This window comes from Botrytis porri, assembly GCF_014898465.1.
Source record: "Botrytis porri strain MUCL 3234 chromosome Unknown BPOR_014, whole genome shotgun sequence".
Classification (NCBI taxonomy): domain Eukaryota; kingdom Fungi; phylum Ascomycota; class Leotiomycetes; order Helotiales; family Sclerotiniaceae; genus Botrytis; species Botrytis porri.
The window spans coordinates 552,448-578,259 of NW_024066088.1; the positions used below are offsets into that span (position 1 = coordinate 552,448).

The 25,812-nt window shown below is 43.2% G+C and overlaps 10 protein-coding genes across 10 annotated transcripts; 5 read left to right on the forward strand and 5 right to left on the reverse strand.

The window, feature by feature from the left end:
• Positions 1–176: 176 nt before the first annotated feature.
• On the reverse strand, positions 177–1,972 carry EAF01_009537 (uncharacterized protein; the record flags this gene model as incomplete). The annotated part of the gene is made up of 2 exons (XM_038917793.1): positions 177–362; positions 413–1,972. The coding sequence occupies 2 exons, from the start codon at positions 1,970–1,972 to the stop codon at positions 177–179; spliced, it is 1,746 nt and encodes a 581-aa protein (XP_038766602.1).
• A 739-nt stretch (positions 1,973–2,711) lies between these two features.
• EAF01_009538 (uncharacterized protein) lies at positions 2,712–6,573 on the reverse strand (the record flags this gene model as incomplete). Its single annotated transcript, XM_038917794.1, has 2 exons — positions 2,712–6,437; positions 6,514–6,573. The coding sequence occupies 2 exons, from the start codon at positions 6,571–6,573 to the stop codon at positions 2,712–2,714; spliced, it is 3,786 nt and encodes a 1,261-aa protein (XP_038766603.1).
• A 695-nt stretch (positions 6,574–7,268) lies between these two features.
• EAF01_009539 (uncharacterized protein) lies at positions 7,269–8,133 on the forward strand (the record flags this gene model as incomplete). The annotated part of the gene is made up of 2 exons (XM_038917795.1): positions 7,269–7,981; positions 8,043–8,133. 2 exons carry the CDS (start codon positions 7,269–7,271, stop codon positions 8,131–8,133), a joined length of 804 nt encoding a protein of 267 aa, XP_038766604.1.
• Positions 8,134–8,657: 524 nt separating this feature from the next.
• EAF01_009540 (uncharacterized protein) lies at positions 8,658–9,341 on the reverse strand (the record flags this gene model as incomplete). The annotated part of the gene is made up of 2 exons (XM_038917796.1): positions 8,658–8,933; positions 9,045–9,341. The coding sequence occupies 2 exons, from the start codon at positions 9,339–9,341 to the stop codon at positions 8,658–8,660; spliced, it is 573 nt and encodes a 190-aa protein (XP_038766605.1).
• Positions 9,342–10,677: 1,336 nt separating this feature from the next.
• Positions 10,678–11,109, forward strand: EAF01_009541 (uncharacterized protein; the record flags this gene model as incomplete). The annotated part of the gene is made up of 1 exon (XM_038917797.1): positions 10,678–11,109. The coding sequence occupies one exon, from the start codon at positions 10,678–10,680 to the stop codon at positions 11,107–11,109; it is 432 nt and encodes a 143-aa protein (XP_038766606.1).
• A 522-nt stretch (positions 11,110–11,631) lies between these two features.
• On the forward strand, positions 11,632–13,341 carry EAF01_009542 (uncharacterized protein; the record flags this gene model as incomplete). Its single annotated transcript, XM_038917798.1, has 4 exons — positions 11,632–11,739; positions 11,790–12,955; positions 13,007–13,116; positions 13,166–13,341. The coding sequence occupies 4 exons, from the start codon at positions 11,632–11,634 to the stop codon at positions 13,339–13,341; spliced, it is 1,560 nt and encodes a 519-aa protein (XP_038766607.1).
• A 1,232-nt stretch (positions 13,342–14,573) lies between these two features.
• On the reverse strand, positions 14,574–15,038 carry EAF01_009543 (uncharacterized protein; the record flags this gene model as incomplete). The annotated part of the gene is made up of 1 exon (XM_038917799.1): positions 14,574–15,038. The coding sequence occupies one exon, from the start codon at positions 15,036–15,038 to the stop codon at positions 14,574–14,576; it is 465 nt and encodes a 154-aa protein (XP_038766608.1).
• Positions 15,039–15,580: 542 nt separating this feature from the next.
• On the forward strand, positions 15,581–17,851 carry EAF01_009544 (uncharacterized protein; the record flags this gene model as incomplete). The annotated part of the gene is made up of 1 exon (XM_038917800.1): positions 15,581–17,851. The coding sequence occupies one exon, from the start codon at positions 15,581–15,583 to the stop codon at positions 17,849–17,851; it is 2,271 nt and encodes a 756-aa protein (XP_038766609.1).
• Positions 17,852–22,192: 4,341 nt separating this feature from the next.
• On the forward strand, positions 22,193–22,723 carry EAF01_009545 (uncharacterized protein; the record flags this gene model as incomplete). The annotated part of the gene is made up of 1 exon (XM_038917801.1): positions 22,193–22,723. One exon carries the CDS (start codon positions 22,193–22,195, stop codon positions 22,721–22,723), a length of 531 nt encoding a protein of 176 aa, XP_038766610.1.
• A 797-nt stretch (positions 22,724–23,520) lies between these two features.
• Positions 23,521–24,510, reverse strand: EAF01_009546 (uncharacterized protein; the record flags this gene model as incomplete). Its single annotated transcript, XM_038917802.1, has 1 exon — positions 23,521–24,510. The coding sequence occupies one exon, from the start codon at positions 24,508–24,510 to the stop codon at positions 23,521–23,523; it is 990 nt and encodes a 329-aa protein (XP_038766611.1).
• Between the last annotated feature and the right edge of the window lie 1,302 nt (positions 24,511–25,812).

Below are 25,812 nucleotides of genomic sequence, written 5' to 3' on the forward strand. Positions count from 1 at the left end.
TATAATTCAACGATCATGGAGAGAATTTTGGGTATCTAATACAATAACTAAAAAATCAATAGCCACACAACACGAAAAATATTCCTGTGGAATGTTCCTCCCAAACTTAAACATGTAATCCCACTTTCCATCCACCAAAACCGTTGTGTCTTGCACCAATAACGGTTTTAATGTCTTTAACCCAAAACAACGTCATTGTACTGATCGATATCGAGATGACTGAATAGAGCAGCTTGTACAGAAGCTTTACTCTTAGCCATAGCATCGGTAATACCTTCAATCTGTTGTAAATTGCCTTTAATACTGTCCACGTGACCATCTATGCTTTTAACAATGCCTTCAAGATCTTGATATCTCGAGGCCTGGAGAGTATATTAGTTGTGCATGAAGTTTGGGAACACTAGAGACTTACGTTAAGAGTTATTGAAGAAGTAGCTGCGTTCTCATCTATATCGATATTATCGTTTAGTACCTTTTGAGTGCTATCAACCTCTAATTGAAGCAGTGGATGGGCTTTTCGAGCGGCTTGTCTCCTACTTGTCGCCTCATCCTTTGCATTTGCCTCCAGTTCTGCAAGATATCTCTCCTCACTCTCAACTAATATCTCTTCTTTCCTCAATTCGGCTTCCAAAAGATCATTTGAATGCAAAGCCGGTGTGAGGTGATTCTCTAAAGATCGATTGTAATCCAGTGTCTTCTCGAAATCAAAGTCATCCTCTGGATTGGTTCTTGTCCCTCTAGGAAATGGCATACCCTTTCGAACTCTATTCAAAAGTCGACGGCTTATCATTTGTATCGCTGTACTAGCTTGAGTCTTCTTGCGTTCATCGCGAATCTGTAAGACAACTGGTCTTTGTACATCGATCAATAAATCTGAAATCTTGTCCAAGCATCCCGGTGGTAGAGGTTCCCATTTCGTCTTTATAGTCTCATGTGTCACACGCCGAGTAACAGCTGCTAGATGTCGATACGAAGGCGGCTCTGGCTGTTCTTCCTCGGCCCTATTATCTTGTGAATCTTCCACACGGCGACGTTTAGTTTGTTGTTGTGATTGCTGTTCATCAGTATTCGAATCTTTCCGCTTCCTTGTGGACTCGGAATTATCTGAAGGTCCAGCTTTCTTAGCTTTGGACTTTCCAGCCTCCGCTTCATTGGTTTTTGATACATCTGATATTCTAACATGCTTCTTCGGCTTCGATAGCTTCAATTGTTCCTCAGATGCTTCTTCGACACTCTTGGAAGCCTTCTTCATTGTACGAGCTGGTGCCGATGACTCGGGCTCTGCCTGACGGCGCTTTTGTGATCGCGATGACTTGCTCTTTTCGGGCTCAAGATGATCCCCATTGCTCTTTCTCTCTCTACTGTTCGTAGTAGCCACATTTCCCAACGCAGCTTTTCCGCGTTTTCTTTCTTCTACAACTGTATGTGGCGCCTTCGAATCACCCTTTGTTCGGCTTCCCGTCGCCGCGTTTTTCGATGGTCCATTACTCGCTGCACGATCAACGACTCCCACAGCGGGTCTACCCCTCTTCTTCTGCGGTGCCAGAGAACTGATTGCAGTGACTGTTTCAATGACATCCGTATTGCCATGTTCACTCAATGATCCTCCCGTGTTGTTTGTATTTTTCCTTCCTCTTCTCGCTCTCGAACTTTCATCTTCAGCCTCAACCTCAATATTGCCCTGTCTTTTGTTGTTCTCCCCGTTCTGTTTCGCGATTCCAGAACCCGGTCCCAAAGAAGATCGTCCTCTCTTGTTCTCACTAGGTACACTCATTCCCGCCGGAACCCAAGGTCTTGCCTTCTTCTTTGCAATTCCTCCACCCACTGTATTTATGTTTGGACTTTGACTTTGCGCGTGTGCCGTAGCTTGACTGCTAACTCCCACCTCCCCATTCCCATTCCCATCTTCATTCTCTCGCACCTCCCACCAATTCGAAGGCCTCGCTCTCCGGCGCTTTCCTTCTTCTGCCATATTAATATCGTAATCGTATCGTGTTATTGTTGTGCTATGATCGTGGTGTTCTGCGCCCTACAACTTTCCATTTCCCTCAAGCCATGCAACTCTGCGAACCAATCACCTCGCTTCCTCGCACCCTCAAAAGCCTCTTGTTGCACGTCTGGTTACACAAGCAAACATAGGGCTTTTTACAAATCTACAATTTTTAGACCTGATATCGAAAGAGGAAGATTGCGCGATCTCGAAAAAATTGTCCCGGGGGTTTTGACCGAGAATTGCGTTGTCAATTCTACGGGGCGTTTTCGATTGAACACAGGCAAAATCGCGTCGAGACACGAAATCGCGTACATAAAAGCGCACGGATAATTTGTGTAGCCTCGGCATGTTTTGAGGATTTTTGACCTTGTTGGACGCCGTTGTGCGTGGGTGCAGTGAATATGATGGGGTATTCTCTGAAGTGACTAAGTTGAGAGAAGAGGATTGTCTGGGACGGGGTGGGTTGATTCACTATTCACAATCTGTTTCATTCTACTTGATTTTGTTCTCCATTTCACATTGAATGTATCGAATGCACACTTTCTCACGATAACATATCAAACAACAATTGAGGAAGCAGGCATACTTCTTGACTGAACAGACGAGTATATAAAAACCATTTTGATTCATCCCATATCCATAACTCCAAACAAATGCTATTTTAAAAGTCATTACCCTTCCTCATCTCCCCATCTTGGTCATGCTACACAAAAGCCGATTATCTCCTTGGATGACCATTCCCCCTTCCTCTACCCCTAGGACTCTTCATAACCCTTCCACTACGATCTGCACCACCCCCACCTGATCTCTTCTCCTCACCCAAACCTCTTCTCCCGGCATTAAAGCCTCCTCTGCCACCACCCCTTCCACCTCGTCCTCTATCACCTCCTTTTCCACCCCTTCCCCTTTCCCTATCCCCACCGATGCTCTTCTTAACAGCCTTCACCTCATCCTCATCAACATCCATCTCATCATCCTCATCCTGTCCCTTCCTATTACTGAACTTGAGTCTTCCACCTCTACCCTTCTTCGGCGCATCTCTACCCTTCAATGCATGAACATAAGCGCCCACACCACCATCTTCCTCTGCCGGAGTATCGATAACCATTTGATCATCATCATCACTATCATTACCTCCGAGCAATAACTTTCCATCCAAGTCCACCTTTGCCTTTGTTCGAGTAATCGTCCGCGCCTTTACAGGTTTAGTGGTTGAGATACTACCAAGTGCTTTGCGGTCAAGTAAATCAAGTGGCTCATCATCATCTTCCACGATATATTGGTTCCCGCCAGCAGCCTTCTTACCGCCCTTCTTTCTTGATCTACCAAGGACTTCATCATCTGAAACATCAGAACCAGAAGATTCGGAATCGCTTCCGTGAAGAGCCTCATCATATTCATTCTCGAATCTGTTTCTTCTCTTTCCACCAGTTTCCTCCTCGCCACTGTCTTCGCCTGCTTCCTTGGCAGCATCCTTATTTCTCTTTCTTCTCTCACGAGTCTTGCGAATATTGGTAATGAGCTTTTTATCTTCTTCTGGACAATACTTGTTGACAATCTCAACACCAAAACGACGAATCATACGTTCGAGAATGTGCTTAACCTTTGCCTTGAAATGGGCTTTATGCTCATGACTCCAGACCATGAGATTAGGAATGAGACTTTCAAGACGTGGAAGCACAAGAGAAGAAGGCAGGGAAATGACACAGACCTTGACGAAGCCAAGGACACTGCGGACAATTTCACGATTGTTGGATGTGAGGAAGAGGTCCATAGTTTGGACGAGCTCGCTGACGGTTTCAGGAGATAGAGATTCGCGGAAGTTATACAGGATACGAGTGAGAGCAGTGATAGATGCAGATACCATGTGAGGTGTGCTACCTGCAAGACCTGCACTGACCATGGTAAAGTATTCCTCGAGGGTTGCGGTTACAGATGGTGCATCGTCGGGCATGTGGGATACCTTGCTATTGTCGATAATAGCGCCAGAAGATGAAGCAATCTTCTCTCCCATCAGAATGAGGAGATCAAAAGCTGTAGTTCGAGCGCGCTCATTCGTTTCCTTACATGAGATGACGACCTCGGACAAGATAGCTGGGATAAAGTGAAGAGAGTCGGCTGGGAGGAAAGGAATAAGAACGGAGATGGCAGCAAGGCGATCACGCTTTGCTGGTGTGGATACCTTCTCGGAACTGTTCAAAAGGAGCTCCTGAAGATCAGTGCTACGTTCTTGTAATGCAGCCTTTCCAGTTTCCGATTCAGCAAGACGAGGAATAAGCTTATAAGCCTTCTTCTGAAGTTGTGGGTCGTCATCCTTGACAATGATAAGAGCTGCCATATTGAAGAGAGTGCTGAAACTATCTCTTGGCAAGTATATAGAGATCGTAATGACCAAATCCATAAGACTGTGACTCGTGGGTGGCATCTTGTTAGCTGCATTTTGTTGTCTTTGCTTTTGCTTCTCTGCTTGAGTTTGAGCACCAGCTTCGGCAAGCGATGTTCCCAACGCTTGACTAACCCGTTCGAATGTTTCCATAAGTTCTTGAGTAGGGGTGATGCTAAGGAATGCGTTGATACATTGCAAGATGAAACCTCTGTATTGTGGTAATGTTTCATTGTAGACATTGAACAAAACAGAAAGCATATTGCTGGCGAAAGTAGCCAAGTGCTCAATATTCTTTTGTGCAACGGCCTTTGAAACACGGCTTTGGAGAAGTAAGTCTTCCTCTCCTTCGATCGCGATAATCGCTTGGTTAGATTCAATCAGAGTTTGGAGCGCTCTACAAATATCTGGACGTAGATCAACTTGTCCATATAAAATGTTGACGAGTATTTCCGCGAATTTGATATCAAAAGCTTCAGTGAGATCCAATGGCAAATCGCAATAACCAGGAAGAATGGCCCAGATTTGTTTGACTATCGTTTCAAAGATTTTGATATCCATTGTCTTTTCAGCAGCTCCGTGGTCGCTAACTCTTTGTAGCATTGCTTGGCTCAATGGCTCAAGTTCGGTTCGGAAATGTTGAAGATTCGTGTTACTGACATAGTCTCGTAGAATGGGTAACATCCAGGCGCGTCCAGGTTGTCCAGCTTGTGGTTTGATGAGGTTTAGAGGTAAGATGCTAAGAACTCTCTCAGGTCCCATAGCTCTGATAGCTTTTCCAAGAATCTCATCAGCTTCCTTCTTACCAGCGAAAGAATCGCTACCTCTGAGCTCGCCAGTGGCGCGAACAACTTCAGATAAAATTGGGTCTGCTCTCCATCTCAAAGCGTCAAACATGGAGCCCATGACATTGAAAGATTCCATCCAAGCAGCTTGGTACCTGACACTCAAGAGATCAATTGCACACTTTGCCAGTTTTTCCAGGACTTTCTCATCAAAAATCGAAGGCTCTGCAATAACCGAATCTGGGACACAATTTGCCATTAACGAAATCAAACATTCGGATGCAGATACTCGAATGCTGTGTGATGAAGATGACATGAATCCAGAGATCATTGTGAAGAGCTCAGGTAATTTTGCAAAAGTCTCCTCTGGCTCCAATTGAGCAGAAACGTCATAGCCCCGCGATAACACAGCAATCCAAGGAGGTAAGAGTTGAGAATCGTTTTGAGAAGGTCTCAATTCAGAGATCACTTCTAGAAGTCGAGGTAACTTCGATGTCGCAGTTTCGTTTGCCATACCCTCAAATATCATCTCGAATACTTCGAACGAAGTCATCGCCAAATATTCATTACTCGATTTTGAAATATTCAACAAAACTTCGCACAATGCCTCAATCTTCTTACTTGGCCATCCTCCAGATGCTCCTGCAACAGTCTTAACTAATTGTAATGCGTGAATCAGAGCTGGCTCATGTTCCGCAGTTGCGCTGGTCTTTCTCTGTTTCCTGGCTTGATGCGATTGGGCTGCCAAATCACTCAAACTTCTCAAAGCAGTTTCCGCACACATATCCGCCGCAGGATGATCGAGAGAAGGACTTGGTGGAGGATTTTTCAAAATATTTGCCAGTGCTTCTTGCGCACGCTTTCGAATCTTAGGTCTGTGATCCACGGCGAAATTTAATAATCCAGCAATCGCCCTTCTGGGCCCAATTGCCATGACTTCCAATTCCCATGCCGTGGAATCTTGTGCGAGTAATAATGATTCGAGACATCCTATCGAAGGTCTGAGGAGAGGAGCATCTGCTTCTGGTAATATAAGGGCGGGACCGAGATTTGTGAGAATTTGAGTAAATTTTGATCGGAGGAGTGGTTGCGGGGCAAAAGGTGTAATGATATCGAGTAAATATACAACAGAAGTTGTTAAATCTTTGTTAACTTCTCCATCTTGAGGACAAGCCTGTCTTAAGAGTGCTAATAATGCGGCAAAATATCCAGTTGGAGTGGCTTCTGTTTTCTGATCTTTAAGTGTATCTTCAACCGCAGACAACACAATTGCAGTCTAGATTTTGATCTCAGTTGGTGAAATTCATGATATCACCAGAGGTAATTCTAGCATTGAAGATCATTGTACATACCTGTTTTTGATTTTGAAGCTTCGGCGAGCGTATCTTGTCGAGCTTTTCTTGTAAAGACATTGTGAAAGACCTTTCTTAATTACTCTTTGCGCCTTCACTGCCGCAATAAAAAATCGAAAAATGCTTCTGATAAAAAAAAAGTTTCTGATAATCGATAGCGATCAGACCAAAAGTGTAAGGCTTACCGTAGCTAGCGAATAGTGATAGAGATAGAGATGACATCCACTTTGAGAGACGCTAGTACTAAAAGAGATTAGCAGTAAGCTGGGGTCGTTCGAATTGTTGATTGGTTCTTCCTCCCATTTCATCCGTCCCATCCCCCCCTCGAAATACTGCTGTGGAGCTTCTTATGAGTGAAAGGGTGCTTCCAGGTATCTCGAGGGTATCCATTAATATTAATCTTTCCATTAAAAACCATCTGGCCTCATCATCACGCAAATTGGAGAGCTTCCTTACAAACGATATATAAATTCTTTTATATTCATTCATAATCTCTGTAAATTCACAATTTTATATCAATATATATATATATATATCTCGTCTCTCCTTTCCTCAGATTCAATCTTTTATCTGATCAGCCCATTCGCGAAAACTGTTATCTCGGCGCATTCAATTAGCTATTGCCAATCAGCGCAGATCTCCAGCCTAATCGCAGAAAGCTTCCTAATCAGAAACCTGCTTATATAGTCTCTCGATTCCCCTCAATTCTAACACCTTCAACCCCTCAATCATCCATTCCATAACAAATCACCAAAATGCGCATACCTACCGTTTCCATCCTTACCCTCCCCCTCCTGGTCGCAGCCCAAGAATCTCCTCTCGACCAAGCTAAAGCTCAAGCCCAATACTGGTTCGGCAAACTCCAATCTTATATCCCCTCTCCAGCCTCCGAATCTCCCCTCGAAGCGGCAACTGCCAAAGTAGGCGAAGCAAAAATCCACCAACTCACCCTCGATACCTGGCAAGAAACCATCCGCGGAAGCGTCACTCCCGAGTCCTCGCTCCCGCAAGAATGGTGGGTTCTAGCTACCGGCGGAAACAAGACCTGTTTTGGTCTCTGCGGTAAAATTGAAACGGGCTTCAATGAATCCGCTGCCCTTTTCGCTGTCGACCCCACAGCTCCTCACATGGCAATGTTGAATTGCGACGAACAACCCGTCCTCTGCAATTCGTGGGGCGCAGGACCACCACACTTGTGGACTATGGAAGTTGGGGCTCCAGGATCCCCAGTTCCTATTATCACAGTTCCATTGAACGCTACCTCTACAACCGTCACTACATTCACCGATTTGCACTCTAGTAAATCGTACAAGAAAAAGGCACCTTATGAGGGTTGGTTCCATCCTTTCGATGGAGAACTTGCGCAATACGGTGCCGCAGTTCCAGTTGGATATGTACTTTGGTTCTTCGCAGTTGTTCCCAGCTGGATGTTCATGATTGGTATTTCTTTCTTGAGCAGAACCATCATGTAAGTTGCCCTGCCCTCCACTCTTGAATTCTAAGCATCCCACCACTAACAGTCATTCTAGGAGCAAGCGAACTCTCGGTCCACAAGGACCTGCAGCAGCTGCTGGAGCTCGCCCACGCGCTGCTCCAGCTGGAGATGGAGTTACTTACTAAGAAGTTTTTGTCATGAATATAGTTTTGGGGAAGACTGCAGTGGGGTATCAATTCTCGGATACTATGCATGTTTTCAAAGCGATGGGTGGCCTGAATGCAATTTACGTAGCTTATCTAAACAAAATTTAATGAACGGAGAAATGGGTATCATAATTGTCAAACCTTACGCCTTGCTAATTCCGTGCTATGTCTACTGTGTTTGTGAATGACGCTCCGCTGGCCCTCTGGGAACCACTGCCGTGAGGGCAGACCATATGGAAAGGAAATATATACCGGAACCTCCAAAGTACGTCCACCCGTGTGTCTTCACCCTTGGTAGTGATGCATCAGTGCAGCCTTTGCGCCTGCGTGAACGCAGTTGGTTCGATGCCGAATCCTCAATGCGCAATGCGCCCAACTTCTACTTCATCGCTGGTCATATCGTAAAACCCTGCGAACCATCATTACCTCATTGACCATATCGCCTTTGCTTTTCCTCCAGAACTTTCCACTGGTAATATCTATCCATGTCTCATTCATGCCGATCACTTTGCACCTACTGTCGCAGCAGCTCCCTCGACTCTTTCCAATCCTTCCAAAACCTGTCCCCTTATCCCCGAATTCGCAAGCCGTCCAAACCTGAGGTCACTCAGTCCACCAACTGTATTCTTCATCTCATTTAATAATTCTTCGGTTTCTGCATCTATTCGCGCGATTTCATCTTCGAGGTCTTCAACTGCTGCTTCGAGGGGAGGGAGGATTGAATGGAGGGAGTGTGGATGAGATGATGGGAGGTTGGATATTTGAGCCGAATTGGAAAGCTGGAGTTTTTTTTTTTGCTGTGTTAATTATGTTTGGATGAAAGGAAAATTGGGAGAAAGAAAGGAAGGCAATTGTTAAAGAAGAAAGAAAAGGAAAAGGAAATGACTAACAGCTCGTTCAATCCCCACCTCATCATCCTCTATAACTCTCTCGTCTCCTCTCCTCCTTCTCACAACAGCCCTCTCCATCGCGCTTCCTCTTCGTACTTCTTGTTCGATTGCTTTGGAAACATTGTCGATTATTTGTGCGCGCTGATGCTGGAGGTCCCGGTAGAGCGTTCGGATAGCAGGGGATGATTGGACAGCGCGCGGGAAGAGGAGAGTGAAAGAGGCGAGAGAGATGATTTGAGGGAGGGAGGCCGGAGGGAGGAGGAAGGTGGTGAGGATTTTTTGTTCGGTTGGTGGCATTGCGATGATTGGGAGATTAAGGAGACTTGGAAGCGTTTTGTTTCTAGTAGCAGATGGTAGAGAGTTGGTCTGAACTTTGGTAAAGTTCAATTGAGGGCCAAGGGGTGAGAAGCATTGATGTATTGATGAAATGAAAACGACCAGAAAGCTCGGAATTGAGAAAGCAAACAGACGAAAATGAGGTTATACTCAAAGACTCAAATCCTCAGAGAATCAAGCCCTTCTGGAAGATGTCACCTAGAAACATGGATGAATTATTGAACCTTAACACATCACATAAACCTGGGGTACATAAATTAGAAACACGCGTGACACGTACTTTTTTGTCAAAGACGCGCTTGCTTTGCTACTTCTCGGTTGTCTCTTGATGCAGACAGAAATGGGAATGGATTTTCTAATCTTATCGAACTCCCTTTCTTCAACAACATAATCATCATTTGCCCACGACAAATCTTCTAATTCTCCAATAACTTCACTTCCCAACTTTGGTAGTATTTAGATATAGCTTTGCTGTCAAATCTTATACTTCATTAGCATTACGCCCCAGATACTTTATCTAACACTTTTTACATTCATCAAAATCCCTTATTAGATCGGACCGGAAATCATGGCACCATCAAAATCTGGACCACCCGTCGCTCCCTATGCGAAAGATGAAAAAGTTCTTTGCTTTCATCATGATTTGTTGTATGAGGCCAAGGTTCTAGACACGAGACCAACAGAAGATGGTTCTAGCTGGCAATGCAAGATTCATTATAAGGGGTAAGAGTTTCTCTCTAAATCTCGATATAAAGCTCGGTATACATGTACCTATATACTGTTAGCTTTTTTTTTTAAGGAGAAAACTTGTTAACATGATTCCTTTTAAAATAGATGGAAAGCAACGTAAGTTAAATTTAAATCTGAATTCATTAGAATCCTTCGAATCTCCTGGGCTATCTGGGTTATCCGTTTCATTATCTTGACGAAAAAGACGATTGGGGAGAAGAAAGAGCAAGAACGCACTTCTACCCGTCTTTGAGCTACTTTCCAAAGCTGGATGATATGTAGCGAGAGAGTTGAATAGTTGAGTATATCTCCTCCTGCCTTCCTTGTAACCCCAGTGAAGAAGCCTTGGAACATATTCAACCTTCAAAACTTTCATTACCAATACTGATAACGATATACTTTGTTGAGTTCTATCGTGTTGGTATGGTATTTTATTGTATCGTATCCTATGGTATCGTATCATATCATATCATATCATATTGCACAGTCCAAACAACTGAAATCTTTTTCCAATTCAACTCAATCTCAATTTGCCCCTTTTCCCCCAATTTTCATTATCTGTACCAACATGTCCAAACCTTCCCCCCCAAAGCCTTCACGATCCCTTCGACCTCGTATTCGTACTTTGAGAGAATCCGATGGCAATTCGCCCAAACCAAGAAATCAAGCAGAATCTAACCATGATAACCAAAACAGTTGGGATGATTGGGTACCTCAAGATCGAGTAATGAAGTTTAATGACGATAATAAAGAACTTGCCGCTCAACTTCATCAAGAGATGAAGAAGATGAGCCAGAAGCCCAAGTCGGCAACTTCAGCAGGTGGTAAGAAAATTGGTGGACGAACTAATGGATCGGATTTTGGTTCAGGTCGTGGTAGTGAAGAAAGACATGCGAGTGTAGCAGCTCAAGGAGGTGGAAGAGGTGGTCCAAGGAGAAATCGTGATTATGATTTGGAACAAGTAAGTTTATTCATTTCTATTTATTCCTTTGATTTTTGATACTTTGATATTATGATTCGAAAATCCCGAAATCCCCAATTTCCCCCCAGTCCTTTGATTTATCTTTCCTTAATTTCACGGTGGTTTTGGAGGCTTCAATAATTATATCAATCTACCTCGAGAGGTGGTATAAGAGATACGAGAAGTGTTTCCATAGTGGCTAGTTTGACCTTCTTCTCAAATTTTGGGTTCTCGCTTGCCAATTCTGGAAAATCGAAACATCCTCTCTCTTCTTATTGTTAAAGTTGTCGCCAAACAACAATATAAATTGATTCCCCATCAATACCATCATTTCAGGAACTCAATACAACACAATAAGAGAAAGTTCATATTGCTGGGCATTTAAAGCTTTTATTTTGCTTTTAATCGCTACCACTATTCGACAACATTCTGTTACTGCGCCCTTTTGAATCACACTTCCAAATCATTCAATTTTTCAAACTTCAATCAATCACGACAACAAAATCATCAAGACAATCCTTCAAATACTACTTCAAACCTTCTCTTGAGAACTCTTTAAAGATGGGTCCTCCTGTTGTACCAGCTGTTAAAGCTCGTGCGAAACGTCTTGCGAAGAAAATCGGCATTCCAGCTTCTCAGAGTAAAATCCAGAAGCCGCAAGTTACCGATGTAAGTCTCCCTCCACTCCTTCAATAATGCAATCACTGATAATTATTTAGATAAAAGAGAAGACCAAGGCAAAGACCAAGGTCAAGGCAGTCGCAAAGGCAGTCGTGAAGGCAGTCAATAATTTGGCTGCACCACCAGTTAATGTACGAAGAAGTGCGAGAGAGAAATGTCCAGCAAAACCATATGATCGCTCAATCATTGATTCTGGCAACTTAACGGCCATCAAACCAAAGCCAGTAATGAATGGAAAGAACCCAGATTGGGCCAATCCTAAGAGTGAGCATTGGAATGTTGATAAATTTCTCAAATCCGACTCCATGGTCCCAAAAACAAATCTGGATGCAAGACCACCCAAGGATTTTCAATTCATCTCCAACAACTCCATTCGGAATCCTGAAACATATCGACCAGATAAATCTAACTACGTCTACAAACCAAAAGAGAAAGCTGCTCCAGTTCATCCTAAACTTCAAGCTCACATTAAAAAGGGTACCGACACCAAACCTTTGCGCCAGTGGTATGCAGATTACGAGCCTGGACAAATCAATCCTATCGCTGGTCGATTATTTGATGATAATCAATTACCTCCCCCACAACTAAAACGAAAGAGACTTTTCCCTTTATCATACAGTGAAGAGCGCATAGAAGAGATCATGAAGCCTCCCCCAAAGAAGCCCAGGCTCATTCTTAAAAATGGGTCGATTAAACCTGCTCTGAAGAAGACTGCTGGAAAGGCCGTCTCAAAGACCGCTCAAATGGCTTCTCGAAAAAGTAATGGCACAGTTGCTAGAACAGAGATTGAGAAAAAAGTGAAATTTGAAGAGGAAACAAAGAGTAACTCTGAAGTCAGAGGAGAACGTCTTATCAAAACCACCAAGAAGATGTTACCACGCATTTCGAATTCAAACATCGTCATGGAAAGACGTGATTTTAACTATTTACAGGAAGAAAACTTTCATAATCGACCATCCATCAACCTTGTTATCCCCGATCATATCAAAGCAATTCTTGTTGATGACTGGGAGAATGTCACTAAGAATCAACAACTTGTACCATTACCCCACCATAAATCTGTTGATCAAATCTTGAATGATTGGCTTGAATTCGAAAAACCAAAGAGACCTGTTGGAAGTGCCCAGGCGGATATCCTGGAAGAGATTGTTGCTGGTTTGAAGGAGTATTTCGAGAGATGTCTTCCTCGCATTCTTCTGTACAGGTGTGTTTATTCTGAGGATACCTCTACTTGTCTCTAACTAATTACCCATAGATTCGAACGTCAACAGCACATGGATTTCCGTGAATTATGGGATGATGATTCATATCCACAAAGTTCTGCCTGTGATACCTATGGTGCTGAGCACTTATGCCGTCTTTTGGGTGAGATTGTCATTCCATTCCCCAAAAACACATCACTGATGATATATAGTCACTCTGCCTGAACTCATTGCTCAGACCAATATGGATTTACAATCTGTTAATCGTCTCCGAGAGGAACTTAGCAAGTTGACCAACTGGATTGGCAAGAATGCTAAAGATTACTTTGTCACTGAATACGAGACACCTGGTGCAGAATATGTTGATAAAGCTCGAAACCCAAATTAGGGAATTATGTCTTGCATCCGAGATTGAAAGATGCAAACATGCAAAAGTGAATGGATAGGTGAAGATGGAGATGTATGATAGCATGGAATGGAGAATGGCGCTTGCTTTATTTCTGGCTTTTGTTTTTAAGAGGAAGAGACGAATCTTGTATTACAGTGTGTGAAAGGGAAGATTCAGTCGAAAGTTGAATTTGGGGAAGGAAAGGAAGCTTGTTTGGCAGGTTTCTACTATTACTGATCTTTGTTTCTGCGATAGCGATGGGAAGGGAAGATTTTGACAACCAGCATCTGGCGTGGCAGGACAATTAGACAGATTAAGAGAGCATACATGTGAGAGAATCTGATTTGAGTGGATTGATTGATGGATCATATTAGATTCTAGTGGGCGGCATTGTTGACGTGGTGGATATTCAGTTATTTTTGGTTCAAGAACCCTCGACCTTGGTCTTTAACTGGTAGTTTAGCATTACGATTACAATTACAGATTACATGACTTCTCATTTCAGCCTTGTTTGGTTACCTTCAACCTTGTGATTCATATGTGGATATCATTCAGTTTATGTGAATCTTTTCAGTGATATGTATATTGGATCTACCCGAGGTGGAAAAAAAAACTGTCCACAGTTTCACCGCACATATGAGAACTTTCACTGCAATTTGTATGGTAATGATATTGAGATTGGAGTCGTATGTCGTGAGCAAAACTTCATATCCTCGCTACCTTTATGTGCTTTTTGTTTTGCAAATAATTAGAAATTCTTTATAGTACATATGTTTGTATTGTGTGCTGAAAGACCTAGAACTCCAGTTATGTGAGGGTAACTTGTGAGAAGTGTGTGAGGATGATGCTGTGTTGGCTATTCGAGGTGTGAAGAAGGGGGGGGAGAGAAGATGGAGAGAAAACAGCGATTGGTCTGGTTGTCAACCGTGGAAGGAAGAGAGTGGATGGAGCTGAGTTTGACTGATTGCCATCACTAGTAATTCGTATGTATTCTGCATTGAAAACCTCCCCGATTCATCATACGCATTGAAAATTATCCCAATCTCAATCGCAAATATACTGCAGACCATCTACGTCCCATCTCCAAATCGCATGTACAGATTTATGTATGGTATCGCCCCTCAATTCCCAGTGGCTCCAAGCAGCCCTCCATTCCAACATTCCTTGTTATTCTCTTCCATGCTATCTCTACTCCTAGTCCCATCCACTCCATTCCTCGCTTCCTCAATCTCTCAGACCACACTGGGTTCCAACACCTTCTCAACAACAAATCCACTCTCCGGCCTCCTGCTCTCCCTCTCTTCCCTCTTAGTCCTCCTCTCCTTCGTCTCCTCTACCTCAACCAACTCCTTAACCTTCATAATCTGACCTGCAATATCGGAAGAAACAGGATGATACACACTACTCGTTCTTTTATGCAATCCCAAGAACTTCAACACACGCGAGGATTTCTTCGGGAGTCCAATAGCAGATCGGGTGAGGGTGATGCGGAAATAGGATGTCGGTGTAGGAGGAGGAGATTTCTGCCAGGGCTTTTGATGGAAGACTTTGGTTGGGGATGAAGAGGGAGTGGTGGATGGAGAGGTTTGGGAGATGGCTTTGGGTGCGTTTTTGCTGATTTGGTGGAGGGTGGAGGGGAGGGATTTGGATGAACGGATGGCGCGCGCGAGAGGGGCCGCGGTGGTGGTGCCGGACATTGTGGGCGGTGGTTTTGTGGTTGTTGTGTTTTGAGTGTCTGTGAGAGAGGTTAGAGGGGTTGTTCCTGAGATGAAGGAGAGAAAGAAGTGAATGGGAGGAGTAGAAATTGAAAATCGCAGCGTGCATAAGGAGAACCAAAAACTAAATGAAATAACACACCTTGTAAAAATCAGCACAGCATTCAATAGCTTGTCCCGCACTGTAAATGTCGCCGTTGCCAGTATATCGAAAGTTCAATCGGGAGAAATAAATCGTAAATATCAAACCAGGATTCTCGGGAGTCGGGAATTCTTTCCACCGTTACGTGCCACGCTAGTCCTCGTTTTGGGATTATGCACGTAATATCTCATGCACCATTGAACATTCTATTAATCGCACATATTTTTGATTTGCTTTCTATGAACCATTTCCTGGGAATTTAGAATTGCTAACAAAGCTCTGCGAGAGCTACACTTTTCCATCCGGTCTTCAATAAAATCTGCGCGCATAACCCCTACTCCCCTCCTTCTTGAGCTCCTGTAGCTCCCAAACCACCGCAAAAATGACAATGGATGTCTCCTCCATCAAGCTCTCCGATCTTCTCCACCATCCGGACGATCTCGACAAAATCCCCGCCTTGAAACTCGAATATACGCGCAAGAAGTCTGCCGTTGATTCGCAACTGCGTTCTGGTCTGAAAGAACAACTCGAAGTTACCCAGGCTGGCATGCATGGGATTACAGATGGCCAGCGAACCGTTCAGTTGATCAAAGATGAGATGATGAAGATTGATAAATTATGCGCTGAGGCGCAGAATATGATTAAGGATTTCCCGAATATTAATCTGGTGAGCCAGACGCATAGGAATTTCATGGCGGTAGAAACGATGCGTAGGAATTTGGTGGATTTTAATGAGAGGTTAACGAAGGTGGAGGGGCTTTTGAGAGAAGATGATGCAGATGAGGATAATATGGGCAATTTGCTCGCGATTCATTATGAATTGACGCAGTTGAGGAACATTAGGGATGATGCTATGGAACAGATATTGAGAGCTGATGATGCGGGATTGCAGGGGACGTTGGAGGATTGCTTTGCGAGGCTGGATGATACGATTGATTGGTTTGATGAACATATTGGGAAGGTGGCTATGAATCTGATAGAGGTGGTTGTGCAGGGAAATAGCAGTTTGGTGGTGAGGTTGGCGGTGGTTATTGAGGCCGAGGAGAAGAGCGATAAGAGGGTTATGGCACTGCAGGAGGCGTTGAAGGATCATAAGGAGATGGCGGCGAGATTTAAGAGTATTACAGATGGGGCGAAGAGTACGAGAGGGTACAAGGAGAAGTTTTTGATGGCTATCAAGCTTAAAGCCGAAGCGGACATCGAAGGAACAAAACAGACATTTTTGGAGGACCCCTCGAAGTTGGAGAAGGGTTTGAGATGGTTCTTCAACGATTTGAATGCGGTTAAACAAGGAATGGTACCATTGATGCCGAAGAAATGGAAAATCCTCAAGACATATGGGAATATCTATCATCAATTGATGCATGATTTTCTCATTGATATGATCGACGATAAAGAGACGACCCAGGCCAATAATTTGGCGATTTTGAACTGGCCGGAAAAGTACTATACGAAAATGAATAAGCTGGGGTTTAAGAAAGATGAACTGAAGCCGCATGTCATAGATGGAAGAGAACAGGAGATGATCAGGAATTTCGAACAAATCATTATCAAGTACTTGGATGAATGGCTTGATCGGATTTTCGCAACAGAAAAGAAAGATTTCGATGGAAGGAATGTGGATGGTTCGAATTTGGATCAGGATGAATATGGATACTTTCGAACGAAGAACTTGGTCGATATGTGGCGTATGTTACGTGAACAAATTGATGCAGCAGGTGCAAGTCAGAGAATGGACATCGTTGAAGGGGTGGTTGATATCATGATCGTGCGGCTGAAGACTCGTCAACAAACATGGCAAGAGATGCTCGATATTGAAGCCGCGAAATACTTCAATGCAACTACTGAACTGGAGGGTTTCCAAGCTTTACAGGATTGGCTTGTTGCTACTGCTAATGATCAAATCGCTTGTATTGATGATAATGAAGATGAGGGAAGATTTGGATACCTTACGAGCTTCAGACAGAAATTCGAACCGCTCGTCTCAACTACATACCTCGAACGAGTAGACGTCGAGATCACCAGCCTAAATGATGGATATGTCGATCTGAGTACCCATTGCATATCCAAATTCGCAACCTTGATTTTCGCCGTCGATTTCAAAACCGTCATGCCGGATTTCTTCACACCAAAATGGTACACAAATACAGCTATGAAGCAAATGATTGTCACGTTCGAAGAATATATCAATGATTATAAGAATGTCCTTCATCAATCACTACTAGATATCTTCATCGAAGAACTCGCCATCGAACTGCTCATTCGATATCTCTGCTGCGTCCGCAACAAAGGCGCGAAATTCAAGAGAGCGGATCCATTTAAAGATAAAATCTTCAACGATGTCTCAACCGCCTTTGAGTTCTTCAATAGTAATACGTATCTCACGGAAGATGTAAGGAATGTCATCGTAGGCAAATGGGCGGTGACGCAAAGTTTCCTCGAGATTTTGGAGTGCGAGAAGGGAGCGGTGCAGGATGTGGTAGAGGGGTTCAAGAGAGAATATTGGGATTTGCAACTTGGATGGGTGGAGGCAGTGTTGAGAGCGAGAGATGATTTTGATAGGAGTATGCTGAAGGGAGTGAAGGAGAGGTGGGGGAATGTGATGGGAGATTTGGAGAGAGGGGGGGAGACGATCATGGCGAGGGTTAAGTAGGTTTAGTGGGGGTGTGTATGTGTGTTTGTATGGGTGTGAAATATATTGATTAGAATGGGAGAACTGTGCACTGTGGTGTGAAGCACGCATGCACGCACGGATGCATGGAGATGGGAATTATGGGTTCGGATTTGTGCTTGAGCGTGGAGTCAGGCGTTACTTTATTATCTTCCTTGAAGGATTAAGACTTTCTATACATCGTCCCCAACGAGGGAAATGATGAGGAGTTTATCCATAGACAGACACAAAATCCGTCGAAGAATGGATGGTAGTTTAAGTCTGGCTGGGTGCTTACGGCGATCTAACTGTCAAAGTAGTAATGGAACATCACCGGAATGAAACGAATTTTGGAAAGAGCATGAGATTTTTTGTGTCTCATACTGCCATGCCAGTCTTATGAAATACAGCTCATACCCCATCTTTCAAATCCAGGCACATCCACTCAGTAATCCATTGCGAGATCCGAGAATAGTTCATCTAATCTCTTTTTAGCCATCCAACTTATCCACCAAGAACGTCTTTGATTTTTTTCTTCCTTCATAAACTCAGTCTGTTCAGAGCCGCGGGAGGGTTATCATACCCGTGTGATATAATTCCGTATCTGGCTGCCTACCCATTACCCTATCTGTTCCTGTGGTCTCTAACTTTATTTTTTAACATGCATTCTCAAGAAATTCGAGGATCAATCAGTTTGCTGGGAAATCGGGACGATGGTGTGAAATACTTTGTAGATGTACTTCTGCTAGCAATAGCTTTTGAAATAAATGACGGACTCTGTAGATATGTCGTTGAAAGCTTCGAGAATTAGAAGAAAGACGGATAGCCCTGTTTCGGCGTGAGAAGATGGAAAAAGCGAATCTTGGCAAGAATGCGGCATTTCTGTGAGATTTGTTGATTGTTATCGAGTTAAATCAGTGGTCGGTATTTGTAGCTTTTGAGTTTGAAGCTAGCCTGGAAGGTATGTCGATTCTGCTTGTCGAGATAGTATTTTCGGGGGAATAGAGGGGATTTCAGCGTAAGAGATTGACTTTGATCTGTGTGTGAAGTATTCGGGTCAAGGTGTAAGTTTGGAAGCTTTATCTCCATCTTGTACCACTTCTCATTCTGATATCTCCATGTTAATCTAACCAGTCTTCAAGCAAAATATTCCTGTGTCCGGGATCATCAGGCAAGAGGCTTTGCAAGATGTATTGTAGAAGGTGAATACTTGTCAAACCAGCTGTATCGGATTTGACAAATCAAGACTCGATCTATGTGAGATCTTGTATTGTGCCATTTCTCCAGATACCACCCATAAACTCGTATCAAAGAATGTTACGCATACGCCCCGCAGTTGGAGATATAAAGACTTTGTTGTTTCCGAGAGAAATTTCAGCTAGACACCCAAATCTTCGCGTTGGGATAGTGGCTTGCGAGTAGCCAGGACTCGTGGGGGCCTGTTGCAGTTGTGTGCTGTCTCCCTAGAAGACTTACTGGGATTTCGGAAGCAGATAGTTTCGAAAATAGTATTGCGAGGAGGTTCAAAGGAGTTATGCTGTTGGGATTGATTGGAATTGCCGGCTGGAGGATATCGAGGAAACAATGGAGGGAGTATCAGGGTCCTAAAGACGAGCAACGAGTATATGAACTGTCAAACTTGGTAAAACTGGGGTTCGGTCATTATGAAAGGAGTAGTCAATGAATTCAGTAAAAACTTCTAATGAAATAATCACAATACTAAAGAGAATAGTCGAGACATGAATGCGCCGATTATTTCGGGCGGAGATAGATGAATCCATCACGGCCATGTAGCTTCAAAGCATTCAATTGAACCCTTGCCTGCTCGATCTATAATTACAAACAATGAAATTCAAACCAAACTTCAAACTTTTAAAGCTTCCCGATGATGAACAAAATAGCAATGACGACAAATAATGCAAATAAAATGACAGAAACCGATTCATCATGTTTAGACACCGTGAAACGCCAACGAGAATTCCTTCCCAGACCCGTCAATTCTGATTCACATGAGATTGAATACATCTTATTGTAGAACAAATAGTTTTTCGATGAAAGCGCTCTCTGTTTCCTAAAATGATGTTTCGAAAGCGGCGCGCCCAGATATGTGAACGTTTTTAGTAGAGGTGAAGATGCAAGCTTGTCAATTCCGTGATGTGCTACCAGAGCGCCTATCACCCTATCACAACATGGTGGTTAATGATACTGACGGCTGCTGGGTGTTATTCTTGAGCTGGTGGAACACACGATGTTACACTCTCGGTCGAGAGATAATCCGGAAAAGTCATATCATGTGACGTTACATTGTCACGTGAGCCGGGCTCTCCTTTTCGGTATGATCTAAGCGAAGACGACGACATCAACAGTGTGATTCGAAGATGTTCCTAATCGTACCTAAACGGGAGGATTTCCAAGTCAAGAACTCCTCTTTCGAACAAATGCATGGTTCGTAAGTCAGACTTCTGACTAGAAGTCATGCTTAGTCAAAGAAGTTGCATAGTTTGGAATCCAAGCTAAACCTACATATTAGCGTTAACACAAATGCCCATTGTAGAAAATGATCAAAGTAACTCAGAACCTGTTGCTTCACTCATCGACAAAAATATCCAATACTTCAATACCTCGATTTCACGATCCTCGACTTGCCTTACACTCAATATCATCCCAACGTTCTCAACGAACATTGCACTGAGACTCACCAATCATTTTCCCATTGATGTTTCTTGTACATCTATGATGAACTGTATAGATTGCTTTACTCGATGGGTCTTGAGGACTCAGACAAATTCGATCAGTATCCTTGACTACGCATATCCTGGACAGAATAGACTATAAGTGCCATCCGCGACATGGAGCTTAATCGCAAACCTCATTGTTAATAATCCTGGCAATCTCGTATTAATGATTATTAGCAAGATATTCAGAGGAGAGATCAGACTCCCACCACTTAAGGTTAACTCAGTCCATGATAGGCCGGCCTCTTCCTAGCCCAAGTGGAGGTCAGACTGTGAATTGATTGTTTACGCTTTGCGGAGGCCTCTTCTGCTTGTATTATTCTTGATGTGCATTATTATGTATATTATCTAATTGACCTACCGAAAATCATTCATCGATCGAGATATACATCATGTATGCGAGGAGTATTTTGGCGCTACTTGTATCATGAGCAATAGCTATAGGAGAGGGGCAGAATCACATAATCAAGTGGCTCTAAGAATAGCAATTACAATCTATTTTAGTATACGATTTCTTAGAGGACCTCGGGATGTACTACAACGATAAATCTATAGTCATAAGCCGTTGATGTGAGGAGATATACCATACTATTATTGGATATCTGTCCTAGAGAAAAGGCAGACTGTGCCGTGCAGTCAGGATATTATGAATCACCATACTTGGGAGATTCGTACTTGGTGATACAATTGATCTTTTTGTTGGAAATAGGTCTATCAGAGGAAAGAAGAAATTCACCCTTCTCACAGATATAAATAAAAAATGATAACATCCATCTGGTCTACTGTGTGGCTGAGTTGAGAATTCACTACAACCTTTTATTTAGGTCATATCGAATTCTTGTAATTTAAGTCCGTGACTTCCACTCAGCTTTCCGACGTGCAATCTGCAACCAACAACCCCAGGTTCACATCATCATTTCTGATCACCCATAGCAATCTAGATCATCAACCTTTCCTTTCAATACAACGAATAACGACGGTATAACACTCAATTACAACGCGAATCACTTCCTCGCACCTCTCGGAAATGTCACAGCAGCTGCCGAAGAAGGTAGCAATAAAGATATTTCATTTATGAGCTTAATTAAGCATACACCTTTCCATCGAACTTCTCGAGATGAGTTGAAGAAAGCCAAGCCCGTCCGTTACGCCGACGATTCTGAATTAGAAAGAATCTGTAGCTGGCCCGAAATACACACGAGAGAACATCAGATTGCTGATCTGACATGGCACTACGAGGCAGAATATGCGATGACGACAGACGACTTCTTCGACCGGGCACCATCTACCATTAGTTGTCTGATATCTGCAAGTTAAAAGAAGTCTTCAGAATCTTTGAATATCGGCAACGGCAAAAAGCTTGATACATTCACTTGTTTTCCACGTCTCGCTCCAGAAATTGCGCTTGAGGATCTGGAGAGTTTATGGCCTTTATGCCTCGTGTTTTTGCCTTGCAAGAAGAGTTAGTTCTAGATTCAGCCGGCGACAGAACAGTATATCTACGAACTATAAACGTGGTTGCCAGTGTACTACAAATCAACCGCGAATCTCGTATGGAAGCTTTGAAATTTACAAGCATTCTTTTGGATCCCAGAAACACTTTCATAAAATGCCAGGAACTTACAACAAGACAAAGCTTGCTGTTGATGAGTTCCTCATCCATGCAAATCTTCGAGCAGACACGATCTATTACGACAAATGGTATATTATGTGGCGATCTGTAACAGGTAGACTTTACAATTTCATATCTGCCAATGGCAACATAAGAGATATCTTTAAGCCCGCCCACAGCATTGCGTTTGATGTAACTCTTGCAAACTCGAGAGAACGCTTTCCATCTATTTACGGTTTGATTAGAGATTGTAACGCCATCGAAGAAGTCCTATTCGTCGTTAGAATTAATGATGGTCCGACAGAATGCACATCTTATGAGCACTGGGAATTGATGGAATTAAACAAAGACGGAACTCGGGTGTGCTATGAGAGATATTTAGGAGAGTTTATCGAACTTTGCGACGAGGCAGATATCCGACACCAAAGGCTCCATCGTGATGAAGGTGCTAGAAAGGCTAACATGAGACGTCTCGGAGGTCCAAGAGTCAGACTCATTAGGTTGACAAGAAACGGTGTACGAATTTGAGACACACCAGGAATGTGCGCGAGCCAGGTAAGCTCTCTATTGGGGAACCCCCTCTAGAATTTAGATATCGTTAGCATTCTGGGAAGAATTGTGCTAGATCATGAATGCCTGCTGAGGCCCTGCTAAAGAGCAAGCTACATAAAAGATGGTGGGTGATTAGACTAGATGGTTTGGGCTCAACTATCGAGCCTTGGCTTGCTCTTTGCATGTTAGAGAATACCAAGAACACCTATTTTCTCTTTGGTAGGGTGGAATAAAGGTGAAGGGAAGACGCTTCAAGTTGTACACGATCAATCAATTCAATCTCAATATTTGCGTTCCAATCGTGATAATCTGTCTTTTGTACGAAGAAGTTGTATATGCATCGTGTAGGTAGGTATGATTTGTTAGTCAAGTAAACAGAATCCCTAGTAGACCTTGCATATGTCTCTCCGAGTTTTATCTATTGCCAAATTTTTGTCCAAGTCATTCATGCGGGGCTTTACTTTCATAGCACACCAAATTTTGTTTCACGTCAGCAACTGCTATTACTGATCTAAATTATCGTAACTGCACATGAGAATTTGTGAAGAGTTGTGAAAATTATTAAACTAGTTGAGGGATGCATAATCTTCATATGAATGACCTCCCATTGGAGTTTGTATGTCTCATCCCGGAGTATTTTCAAGATCAAGATCTAGACCAAAAGAGTATCAAAGTAAATGAAATAACACTTGCATCGTTCCCGAGTGGAACTCTATTCCCTCAGCCCAAAACCGCCCGCACATCAAATTTGAAAGCCATCACTAGGATCTCCCTCAGACTTCGCAGAGAACTCTCTCTGAGTTCGCTACCCCTTCGCCTTCATGTTGTAGTCCCGTACATCTCACTGATTGTATTTCTGGAACAGAGCCATGTAACTCTGCAAACCCTGCTGGAATCTCTAGTTCTTGCAAAGTACTATGAACTCTTGGAGGCTTTGGAGCCCTCGGAACCCTATGAATCCTATCGGTTCTACTGTCGTGTTCCTCTCGCTCAATAACGTTTTCCCGACCCATCTCGGCTATTAAACCGCCCAAAGAACCTAAATTGGGTGGAACATATTCGGTAAGTGGGGGCATTTTTCTTCCTCTTCGTCGACGATACTTTCGTAGAAAGTACCAGCCGAGCATGTAGATACATCCTAGGAACAGCAAAACAGCGAAACAACTCAAGACTATAGTGGTGGTATGTTGATTTCGAACGCTATCTTTATTTGCCTTGTCGATAATAGTTTGTTCAGCGGGTGATATTGTGATAACAGCCGTGTAAGAACCCGGAGTCAAGCTGGCAACCCGACTCTCTTGACTAATGGCGGACTTCAATGCACCCTTCATTATCGGATCTGTCGCAGTTGCGGCAATTGCATTCCAGCTAGAGATCTCACTAAGAGCAATCGCAGCTATTCCAGTGGGAGGTACGGTGGGTTGTGCGATGGAAGTCAAGGTTTTAGTGGTAGATACGGTGGGTTTTGCGATGGAAGTCAAGGTTCTAGTGGTAGATGGTACTGTAAGAGTTACAGTTGGTCCTATAGGAGTTTCCGTCGGTATAACACCTAGCGTCGAAGAAGGGACGATAATCGTTGAGGTTTCCGTGATTGTGATGAGTCTTCTTAATGGTTTGATTCTGCACTGAGATGGAACAAACCTATCTGTTGGAATCTCTGATACAGATGCATACCCAGAGTTGACATCCTGAAAGTTAGAGGACTTTCCACCGCCAGGGCCTGTACCAGTAAAAGCCCTTTTGAAAAAATAAAGAATCGCCATCTGTAACAATTAGCTAAGCTTAACAAATGCCTCCTAGAATAATTCGCAGTACTGACCTTTCAAGAAGTTTGAAGATGGGTACAGAAATAGTTGAGAGCCAGAGACCAATATTTTTGAACGGGAACCCCCAGTTCCGCTAAAGTGAAAATTCTGATCCAGATAATTAACCATTTTACTGGATATCTAGCTCAGCCACAAAGTATCAGTAGCCGTCCGATGTTGGATATTATAATACTTAGTTTCTAAGACGAACCGGAACACTCTTTAGTCTCGTCGCTCAGCATTTTATTGTAGAGCGCTGCTCTATATCATCCGACAAGTAGAGAAGTAGTGAGCTTCACTATTTGAAATCTCAAGATATTGACTTAAATAAGTCTGATGTATCGAATGCATAGAAAGGCCGAATAGTTGGCACGGAACTCACTCTTTCTGCGCATCCTTTGACTTGAAACTGGAAGACATGCTTAGAACATCTTCTGTTCAGAAGGAAACTAGTGCTGGAATTGCTGAGTTTGACCTCTTAACATTCTTTAAATCTTTCTCAAAAATCACATCGAAAACACAAGTAGCAAATTCGTGTCTCCTTATCGGTGCTACACAGTTCAGTTTGAGTGATCAACTTCTGTTAGTATTCTTGCCTCATTACTGCGTTCCGTTACAATATGTCAACAGCTTGATGTAATGTACCATTGCTATTATTCTGCTTGCGAATCATCCATTGTCACCGATATTTTATGAGGTCAGCGGAATCACTTGGAAGGGAAGTCTAGAAGTCTCAAATTTGGATGTAAGATCTTACATAGCAGTGACGCATAAACTCCAATTTATCAAGCAAGCCTACTAAACCCCGAAGCCGCACGTGAATACCCGTCAATCTCTGATCTCCTCCCTCGCAGCAACTCTCGAATGGGTCTATCTCATCGTCTAAATCTGGTAACCAAAACTTATCATCTATTCTAGTTGGTGGCAAGGGGTGTCGTTGTCGAGATCTAAAGTGGACAATTCCCCAAGAAGCAAAGTTTACTATGCTATCTTGCTAGGCGAGTAGATGTATAGTGCCGTTGATGTAGCCCGAAATGATGGGGATTCCGCGCTGTCGAGCTTAAGAAGACTTCTACTCACTCGACAAGATGCCACACGAGACACCGGATAGTAACAAAGGCCAAAAGTTTAATATAAAAAGGACTAAGGAAAGTTCTATGATATGAACAGAAATAGAGTAGCAAAGCCGAAAAGGAGGTAGGAATGTCTGACGTTTAAACTGGATTGATCTACCAGACTAGTTTGGCGTGGCCCTGAAGG